Here is a 10,637-nt window from a genome sequence, read left to right on the forward strand (position 1 = left end):
CCATCATCCAGGTCACTTCCTTTTGACGAACTTGCTGCTGGACAAGCTGAAAGCCTCTGCTCCTTCACGCATCATCAACCTCTCGTCCTTGGCCCACGTTGCTGGGCACATAGACTTCGAGGACTTGAACTGGGAGAAGAGGAAGTATGACACTAAGGCAGCCTACTGCCAGAGCAAGCTGGCCGTTGTCCTCTTCACCAAGGAGCTGAGCCGGCGGCTGCAAGGTGTGTGTGACGAGCCTCGCTGGTCCCCCCCTTCCTTTAGCTCCGAGCCTGAAACAGCCCTGCTGTGACTCTGGGTGGACGGGAGGTCAAGCATTGGCTCCAGGACCGAGTAGGCAAGCGTATGACACACTTACCACCACGCTCCCCGCTGGTGCCTGAAGCCGACGTCACTAATCAATTACAGCATTCTTCTCTGCTCATCCCGGACAGGCACCTGCGCCTTTGGTGCTCTAGACCGGTGAACCTTTGGCGATGTCTGGAGACATTTTTCGCTGTCAGTTTGGGTGATGTTCCTGGCATCTGGGGGCAGAGGCCGGGGGTGCTGCTTAGCAGCCTACAAGGCACAGGATAAAGAATCATCCGACCTCAGTGCCCATAGCGCTGAAGTTGAAGAGTCTGCCCTTTGCCTTTGCTTCTCCAAGAGTCAGTAGGCCAGCGGTGTCAGCTCACCCGGGTGTTCGTCGTAATTGCAGCATCTCAGACCCCACCCTGGCCCACTGCTTCAGACTCTGTGGGGTGGAGCCCGGCGGTCTGGGCTTCTCAAGCCCTCCAAGTGATTTTCACCCACTCAGGTTCAGAGGCTCTGCCCTGGGCAGCCATGAGACAGAGCTGCCTTGCCAGTGAAACTGGGGATGTGGAGGTTTCAGAGCAAGAGGGCGACGTGGATTCAGGGGGAGCCCCCTAGGATGGTTGGTATCAGCCTTCCCGGTGAGGGGTGAACCTGCCTCACTTTTTCCTTGTCTCTCCAGGCACGGGCGTGACTGTCAATGCCTTGCACCCCGGCGTGGCCAGGACAGAGCTAGGCAGACACACGGGCATGCACAGCTCTGCCTTCTCCAGCTTCACGCTCGGTAAGTCCCCTCCCAGTTTGGGGTCCCTTAACTGAACCCCCGTCCTCCAAGCTTGGGGCTCAGGACCCTCCCTCAGTGTATTAGGGTCTTCCTGAGAAACAGAACCAATAGGGCGTACCTAGATATTTAGAGAGATTTTTTGGGGGGATTGGCTCATGCATCTGTGGGGGCTGAGAAGTCCCAGATCTGATCTGTATGCCAGAGGCCCAGGAAAGCTGACGGTGTAGTTGCAGTCCAAACCCGAAGGCCTGAGGACCAGGGGAGCCGATGGTGTAAGTCCCAGTCCAGGTCCGAAGGCCAGGAGCGCCAGTGTCTGAGGCCAGGAGGAAATGGATGTCCCTGCTCGAGGAGAGAGAGAGAATTCGCCCTTCCTCCACCCTTTCTATTTTCACCCCCAACTAATTGCATGGTGCCCACCCACATTGGTGAGGGTGGATTTTACATAGTCTATTGATTCAAATGCTAATCTCTTCACAGCCTCACAGACACCCTAGAAATAATGTGTTACCTGCTCTCTGGACATCCCTTAGCCCTGTCAAGTTCACACATAAAATTAACATCACACTCAGAGACTATCTCAGGGGCTTTGCTCTGCCCCCCTGCCCTGTATCTTCCTTGGTACTGAGTCACTTTCATATGTCTGCCCAGCCTTCCAGCCTCAGAATAGCCCCGGGAAACAGGCCAGAGCCTGTTTGATGAGACTGTTTCAGAGGTGGAGGTCATGGAGCTGACTTCCTGGAGTCCGGCCGTGCTTGGGCTAACTCCAGTTTCATCCCAAACTAGCTGGGCCACCCAGCAAAGTGACTTCTCTCCGAACCTCCCTTTCCTTATCTGCAAAATGAGGGTCATAGTAGTACCTGCCCCAGTGGGGAGGATTAGACGAGACCTCCCTAAAAGAGCCAGTACAATTCCTGGCCGAATAAATAATTAGAGCTTTATAACTAGTGTTTATAATCCTGAAAAGCCTTTGGTTGGTGGGGGCTAGGTATCAGGGACCTTAAGCTGAAGCTGGCACTGGAGACACTCAATACACAGAAGATACTTGAAAGAAAGATCGGGTGGGATGAGGACTTGGGGCTGACATAGAGGAGGGGGACCTTCCGTTTGCCTGGGAAAAGCCAGGGGGGCTTCCTGGAGGAGGCAGCTTTCAAGCTGGTCCCTGCATCTGGAATTATTTGTCTGGGCAGTGCCAGGGAAGGGAGCTCCTGGTGTTGGGAACCAGAAGGGCAGAGGCCTGGAGGAGAGCTCTTTGGGACTCCAGGGAAATTTCTGGCCTTCGTGGGCCCTGAGCCACCTGGGGTGGTGCTGGGCTTTCTGTATCTTCCTCTCTGAATGTGTGGACTGAACTCTCTGTGGGCCGATGCAGGACCCATCTTCTGGCTGCTGGTCAAGAGCCCCCAGCTGGCGGCCCAGCCCAGCACCTACCTCGCCGTGGCGGAGGAGTTGGAGGGCGTTTCTGGAAAGTACTTTGAGGGACTCAAAGAGAAGGCTCCGGCCCCGGAAGCTGAGGATGAGGAGGTAGCCCAGAGGCTTTGGGCTGAAAGCGCCCGCCTTGTGGGCTTGGAAATGTCCTATGGATCCTCTGAGAGGGGACAGCCCCTCCCCAAGTAACTTCTGGGAGCAGGTACGAAAGCCAAAGGGAGGCAGTCACCAAGATGGCCCAAGGAATGCTGGCTGCCATGTGCCTGCAGCACCCTGTAGGTGGCAGTCTTGGCTGAAGAATGCTGGCTGCCATGCCTGAAGCGCCCTCTAGGTGGCAGTATTGCCCCTTTTCTGGCCACAGTGGATTGGACAGCAGGTGAGCACCTGACCCAGGGGCTGGCTGGTACAGTGTGCCCTGCTGCCAGCAGGTGAGCTGGGCCATCAGATGCCTCCCTTGGGAATCCAAACCAGGAATTTTGGGGTGCGGCATCAGCTCCCTCTGGTGTGGGCCATGTCGGGGACTGGATGGCCATGGGCAAGGTGTCTGGCTGATGCTTGAGTTCATGGTCCCCCGTTGGACCTTGCACACCTCCAGTCTCCTCTCTGAGCCTTGGTTTCTCCAGCTGTGAACTGTGCAGAATAACCTGACTACCTCATTGGATGGCCGTGAGTTAATCGCTTGGCTTGGAGAATGGCAGCTGCACATTCCTTGCCGTTGGATGTTTACTGAAGACCTTCTGTGTGCCAGACCCTAGCAAGGTGCTGGGGGTGCCCCCCAGGAGCAGACCGACTCAGATCTGGCCCTGTTATCTCCGGGTCACGCTGGGGCAGCATGGTGGGGAGGAAGCACTGAGGAAACAGGCGGCCTTCCCTCCTATCCCCGCTCACCAGCTGCCGTGCTGTGGGCGGCCCGCGGAGGGGCCCGAAGTGGGTCTCTCTGGGCTGAAAGCAAGGAGTGAACGGTTCTGAGAGGAAGACAGATACCATATGATATCATCATTTGGGGAATCTAATTGAAAAATGAAACAGACGAACTTATTTGCAGAACAGAAACAGACTGACAGATATCAGAAAACAGACGGTTACCAAAGGGGAAACGTGTGTGTGAGGGGGAGGGATAAATCAGGAGCTTGGGCTTGACATACACACACTACTATATAAGATAGCTAACCGACCAGGACCTACTGTATGGCACAGGGAACTCTACTCAGTATTCTTTGATAACCTATATGAGAAAAGAATCTGAAAAAGAATGAATACGTGTGTATGTATAACTGAATCACTTTGCTCTGTACCTGAAACCAACATAACATTGTAAATCAACTATACTCAAATAAAAGTAAAAAAAAAAAAAAAAAAAAAAAAGAGTGAACAGGTATCGTTCCTTCTGGAGGCTCCCAGGGAGAACCTGTTTCCTTACGTTTTTCCAGCTTCTAGAGGCGCCTGCACTTCTTGGCCTGTGGCCCCTTCATCTGCAGAGCAGACAACGGCAGGCCAGGTCCTTCTCACGCTGCCATCTCACTGTTTCTCCCGCTTCTGCCTCCGTCTCCTGGTTTTAAGGACTCTTGTGATATCACTTGGCCCATTCAGATAATCCAGGATCATCTTCCTCCTTTAAAGTCAGCTGATTGGAAACTTTAATCCCATCATCCACCTTAATCCCCCCTTTGCCTTGTAAAGTAACAGGGTTCTGGGGAATAGGATGTGGACACCTTTGGGAGGACCCACTTTTCTGCCTACCACTCTGTCCTTTTCAAAATCTGCTTCCTTAGCACCGCCAGTTTAATTCCCATGCATTCCTTTCTGCTCAAATAAAGAGGAATAAGCTTCAGGGACTTGCCTGGCGGTCCAGGGGTTAGGACTCCGCGCTTCCACTGCAGGGCGCACGGGTTCGATCCCTGGTCAGGGAACTCAGATCCCACATGCCACGTGGCGAGGCCAAAAAAAATTTTTTTTTAATTAAAAAAAAAGGAGTCCGCTTCACCAGTGTTGCTTGCAAGCAAATCAACTGAGAACAGGTTTTTAAAACCACAAACTCCCTACCCGCTAAAAAAGAAGAAAAAACTTGGGGGTGTGTTAGCAAGAAGAGGAGCTGGAATTCAAAGTCTGATTCTAGAACCCACTTGCTTTTTGGGGGGAGCGTTAGAGGTCTAAATGCCCAGGAGGACGGCTAATCTCAGGGAGATTTGTCTGTGTGAGCAGCACACCTCAGGGCTAATTTTAACCACAACGCTTCACAACCAATACCTGCTTCCTTTCTGAAACGGAAACCCCCCGAGGGTCACAAACATTGACTCACAAATCAACCTAATCCCCGTCTACTTCTCTGAAGCCTTTGAGGTGATTCACAAACCTAGCTACGATCTTCAGACTGATGGAAGGTGATAGAAACCAATCTCAAACAAAACAATGCAAAACAAAACCCAAAGCCCCAGAAGCCCAGAGAGGAGATGGTGCAAAGTAATAGACAGACCCCGGAATGCAACGTGAAAAGGACGACGCTTCAGGGGGTGGGTTCTTCACAGAGGGAACCCAAGTCAGGGTCACATCCTCATACCTCACTCTGGGGCTTGGGAATGCTGTCAGGATGCCTTGGGCTGCTGATGGCAGGACATACTCAAAGGATGTAAGCTGCGCTGACTTTCACCCCAGGCAAAAGCAAGAAGGAACGCTATTTCACAGAAGTAGAAGCCCAGGGGGGTGGCAGGCTTTGAGTTCAGCGACATCATCAAGATTCCTACTGCAAGACGCAGGTCTGACGATTTCCAATGCAACGTCATTCCCAGGCTGGGTGTTTGTAACAGGTTGGATGGTGGGGTGCCTCCCCCTAAAAGATATGTCCGAGTCCTAACTCGCAATACCTGTGAATGGGAGCCAATTTGCAAAAAGTTTCTTTACCGACATAATTAGGGATCTCGAGATGAGATTGTCCTAGATTATCTGGGTGGACCCTAAGTCCAACAAGTGTCCTTAGAAGACAGAGAGAGCAGAGGAGGAAGCAATGAGGGGATTCAGGGCAGAGACGGGGATGGTGCGGCCTCAAATCGAGCAGTGGCTGGAGCCCGCAGAAGCTGCAAACGGCAAGGAACAGAACCTCCCCCAGAGCTTCCGGAGGGTGCGTGCCCCGCCCCGCCCCGCCCCGACACCTTGAATTTGGACTTCTGGCCTCTGGAACTGTGAGAGAATACATTTATGTGGTTCGAAGTCACCGAGGTGATGGTATTTGTTACAGCAGCCAGAGGAAACTAATGCAGTCTCTTTGGGGGGGTGGGTCACGAGATGACTACCAGAGCCAATTTGGGCCACTTGTTTCCTTGTTTTTTGCCCAGTGATGGGGAGAGAAGCATTTCTCTTTGATTTGTCAAATTGGGCTCAGGTCATGTGCTCATCTTAGAACCCACAAGAGCCCCCCAGGGAAAGGCAGAAGGTAACAGACTTCAAGCAGGGTTTCCCAACACCAGCGCTGCTAACATTTGGGGCCGGATAATTCTTTGCTGTGGGGCAGGGGTCTGTTCTGTGCACTCTAGGGTGTTGATGAGAAAAGAATCTGAAAAAGAATGAATACGTGTGTATGTATAACTGAATCACTTTGCTCTGTACCTGAAACCAACATAACATTGTAAATCAACTATACTCAAATAAAAGTAAAAAAAAAAAAAAAAAAAAAAAAGAGTGAACAGGTATCGTTCCTTCTGGAGGCTCCCAGGGAGAACCTGTTTCCTTACGTTTTTCCAGCTTCTAGAGGCGCCTGCACTTCTTGGCCTGTGGCCCCTTCATCTGCAGAGCAGACAACGGCAGGCCAGGTCCTTCTCACGCTGCCATCTCGCTGTTTCTCCCGCTTCTGCCTCCGTCTCCTGGTTTTAAGGACTCTTGTGATATCACTTGGCCCATTCAGATAATCCAGGATCATCTTCCTCCTTTAAAGTCAGCTGATTGGAAACTTTAATCCCATCATCCACCTTAATCCCCCCTTTGCCTTGTAAAGTAACAGGGTTCTGGGGAATAGGATGTGGACACCTTTGGGAGGACCCACTTTTCTGCCTACCACTCTGTCCTTTTCAAAATCTGCTTCCTTAGCACCGACCGCCAGTTTAATTCCCATGCATTCCTTTCTGCTCAAATAAAGAGGAATAAGCTTCAGGGACTTGCCTGGCGGTCCAGGGGTTAGGACTCCGCGCTTCCACTGCAGGGCGCACGGGTTCGATCCCTGGTCAGGGAACTCAGATCCCACATGCCACGTGGCGAGGCCAAAAAAAATTTTTTTTTAATTAAAAAAAAAGGAGTCCGCTTCACCGGTGTTGCTTGCAAGCAAATCAACTGAGAACAGGTTTTTAAAACCACAAACTCCCTACCCGCTAAAAAAGAAGAAAAAACTTGGGGGTGTGTTAGCAAGAAGAGGAGCTGGAATTCAAAGTCTGATTCTAGAACCCACTTGCTTTTTGGGGGGAGCGTTAGAGGTCTAAATGCCCAGGAGGACGGCTAATCTCAGGGAGATTTGTCTGTGTGAGCAGCACACCTCAGGGCTAATTTTAACCACAACGCTTCACAACCAATACCTGCTTCCTTTCTGAAACGGAAACCCCCCGAGGGTCACAAACATTGACTCACAAATCAACCTAATCCCCGTCTACTTCTCTGAAGCCTTTGAGGTGATTCACAAACCTAGCTACGATCTTCAGACTGATGGAAGGTGATAGAAACCAATCTCAAACAAAACAATGCAAAACAAAACCCAAAGCCCCAGAAGCCCAGAGAGGAGATGGTGCAAAGTAATAGACAGACCCCGGAATGCAACGTGAAAAGGACGACGCTTCAGGGGGTGGGTTCTTCACAGAGGGAACCCAAGTCAGGGTCACATCCTCATACCTCACTCTGGGGCTTGGGAATGCTGTCAGGATGCCTTGGGCTGCTGATGGCAGGACATACTCAAAGGATGTAAGCTGCGCTGACTTTCACCCCAGGCAAAAGCAAGAAGGAACGCTATTTCACAGAAGTAGAAGCCCAGGGGGGTGGCAGGCTTTGAGTTCAGCGACATCATCAAGATTCCTACTGCAAGACGCAGGTCTGACGATTTCCAATGCAACGTCATTCCCAGGCTGGGTGTTTGTAACAGGTTGGATGGTGGGGTGCCTCCCCCTAAAAGATATGTCCGAGTCCTAACTCGCAATACCTGTGAATGGGAGCCAATTTGCAAAAAGTTTCTTTACCGACATAATTAGGGATCTCGAGATGAGATTGTCCTAGATTATCTGGGTGGACCCTAAGTCCAACAAGTGTCCTTAGAAGACAGAGAGAGCAGAGGAGGAAGCAATGAGGGGATTCAGGGCAGAGACGGGGATGGTGCAGCCTCAAATCGAGCAGTGGCTGGAGCCCGCAGAAGCTGCAAACGGCAAGGAACAGAACCTCCCCCAGAGCTTCCGGAGGGTGCGTGCCCCGCCCCGCCCCGCCCCGACACCTTGAATTTGGACTTCTGGCCTCTGGAACTGTGAGAGAATACATTTATGTGGTTCGAAGTCACCGAGGTGATGGTATTTGTTACAGCAGCCAGAGGAAACTAATGCAGTCTCTTTGGGGGGGTGGGTCACGAGATGACTACCAGAGCCAATTTGGGCCACTTGTTTCCTTGTTTTTTGCCCAGTGATGGGGAGAGAAGCATTTCTCTTTGATTTGTCAAATTGGGCTCAGGTCATGTGCTCATCTTAGAACCCACAAGAGCCCCCCAGGGAAAGGCAGAAGGTAACAGACTTCAAGCAGGGTTTCCCAACACCAGCGCTGCTAACATTTGGGGCCGGATAATTCTTTGCTGTGGGGCAGGGGTCTGTTCTGTGCACTCTAGGGTGTTGAGCAGCAGGCCGGGTGAGACCCCCAGAGCTGTCTGCAGACATTGCCAGATGTCCCCGAGGAGGGAAACTCACCTTCAGTTGAGAACCGCCGATGGAGGCGGATCTGGATGTGTTTGCGGGTCGGTAGGCATTAGGAGCTGCACACTGAGGGGGGGTCAGGTGAAGCTAGTCCCCAGCACACGGGGGCCCCACGAAGACGGTTCTCACCTGGGGTTAATTGGGGTGGAGTGCAGCGGACAGGCAAGGTGCTGGGAAACAGGTCGTAAGGGAGACAATACAGGTGACCGACTCGGGGCAGCCTATCTCCTAGGGAAGACATGCCACGAAATCCAGAGGTCCTCCTGAAGCTGCAGGGCACATGCTGCTGAAAATCCGGCGAGCGGTCTTGTGATAACAGTGGCCGAGCTTCAAAGGAAACGAAGTAAGCATTCTTGGAACCCACCTGAGACCTGGGATTGGGTCATTTGTGTGGACAAACCTGAAGATCTTGAGCTTCTCAATTTCCCTGAGAACAGCCCCCTTGGCTGGAGACCAGCACCCCTTGAGGGAAGGTCGTGGTCCTTCCTCAAGCAGGTGCCTCACAAGGTGATGTTCATCATCTCGAGGTCCGCCTCATCACCTGTGGCGAGTCCCAGCTCACACGCTGGGTGCATTGCAGGGTCTGGCTGAGATGAACGTGGGGACCATACCTGGGAGTGGATTTCGAGGGACTTAGACTGGGGATGAAATATGAGACCAGCTGTGGAGAATCCATGGGCAGAGGGTCACTCATCGATAATGAAGGTTTTATTTAATATTCTGGGCTTTCTGGGTAGCTGGAGACTGTGGCAACTGCATGAGAACTTGTCTCCCACGTAACCTCTAAAGACGGTGCAGCCCTATATTAATGTCCTGATTTCGGTGATTGCACTGTGGTTACGTACGAGAACGTCTTTCTTTGCAGGAAAAACCATCAGGATTTAGATGGTGGGGCATCGGGTCTGCAACTTAGTCTCAAACGCTTCAGGTAAAAGTTCTTTGGACTTAAAGTATAGCTGATTTACAATGTTATATGAGTTTCAGGCGTACAACATAGTGATTCACAATTTTTAAAAAAAATTTATTTATGTATTTTTTGGCTGCGTTGGGTCTTCGTTGCTGCACGTGGGCTTTTCTCTAGTTGTGGCGAGCGAGGGCTACTCTTCCTTGCGGGGCCCAGGCTTCTCATTGTGGTGGCTTCTCTTGTGGAGCACGGGCTCTAGGCGCGCGGGCTTCGGTAATTGTGGCACGTGGGCTCAGTAGTTGTGGCTCACGGGCTCTAGAGTACAGTTGTGGCACACGGGCTTAGTTGCTCCGTGGCATGTGGGATCTTCCTGGACCAGGGCTCCTAACCCGTGTCCCCTGCACTGGCAGGTGGATTCTTAACCATTGCGCCACCACGGAAGTCCTGTGATTCATAATTTTTAAAGGTTTTACTCCATTTATAGTTATTATAAAATATTGGCTATATTCTCTGTGTTGTACAATATATCATTGTACCTTATTTATTTTATACAATAGTACTTGTGTGAAAACCACCACCAGAAGGAGAAAGGTGTGAAAATAGTAAAAAAAACCTTCAGACAGATCAGAGCCCTGACTACTACGGTCTTGGAAACGTGACCCTCCTTTGAGAGAAGACAATTGAAATTAAAGGGGAGAGGTACCTTTTGTATACTGCATGGCAAAGGGAAAAAGGAGAGAGAAAGAAAAGTTAGGATTTTGTAAGAAAAAAAAGAAAAAAAAAAAATCAAGGACTTAAACCCCCTATTTGCTAGTCATCCAGTAAAAAGCTGTACTTCACTACCCTGACAGAAGAGGGCCCCCTTGTACTAAAAACTTTACAGTAGCGATCACGAGCATTAAATCTATATTTAGGAATACATTGAACAAGAAATGTGCAAATCACACCAAAGCCAACAGCTCTGTTCATAGAAATACATGAGCACAAATAGGAATTATCAAACACTGCCACCAAAAGAAGCCACCCTCTCCCCCCAAAAAAAATGAGAATCCAAAAATTCAGTTGATACACACCTAAGAGCAGAATTGCTAAGTCATGTGGTAACAACTTGAGGAACTGCCAGATTGTTTTCCACCCAAGTTCGGAAAAACATTATTCACAACAGCCAAAAAGTGGAAGCAACCCAAGCGTCCACTGCCAGATGAATGGTGGTCTGTCCATACGATGGAATATTATTCAGCCATAAAAGGAAATGAAATTGAGTTATTTGTAGTGAGGTGGATGGACCTAGAGACTGTCATACAGAGTGAAGTAA

At 50.7% G+C, this 10,637-nt stretch overlaps 2 protein-coding genes across 2 annotated transcripts in view; both read left to right on the forward strand.

The window, feature by feature from the left end:
• Window positions 1-6,010, forward strand: part of LOC114484116 (retinol dehydrogenase 13-like) — a 6,985-nt gene extending 975 nt beyond the window's left edge. The window contains exons 3-5 of the mRNA XM_028478290.2: window positions 12-224; window positions 974-1,075; window positions 2,442-6,010. Of these exons, the coding sequence (XP_028334091.1) occupies window positions 12-224; window positions 974-1,075; window positions 2,442-2,686 (560 nt within the window). The 3' untranslated portion in view covers window positions 2,687-6,010. The remainder of the gene's footprint in view (window positions 1-11; window positions 225-973; window positions 1,076-2,441) is intronic.
• The window catches only part of GP6 (glycoprotein VI platelet), a 52,692-nt gene continuing 43,040 nt past the window's right edge, over window positions 986-10,637 (forward strand). The window contains 1 exon segment of the mRNA XM_024117601.3: window positions 986-1,075. The gene's annotated coding sequence lies outside the window, so the exon portion shown is untranslated.

The sequence above is a fragment of the Physeter macrocephalus genome, chromosome 17 (genome assembly GCF_002837175.3).
Source record: "Physeter macrocephalus isolate SW-GA chromosome 17, ASM283717v5, whole genome shotgun sequence".
NCBI lineage: Eukaryota > Metazoa > Chordata > Mammalia > Artiodactyla > Physeteridae > Physeter > Physeter macrocephalus.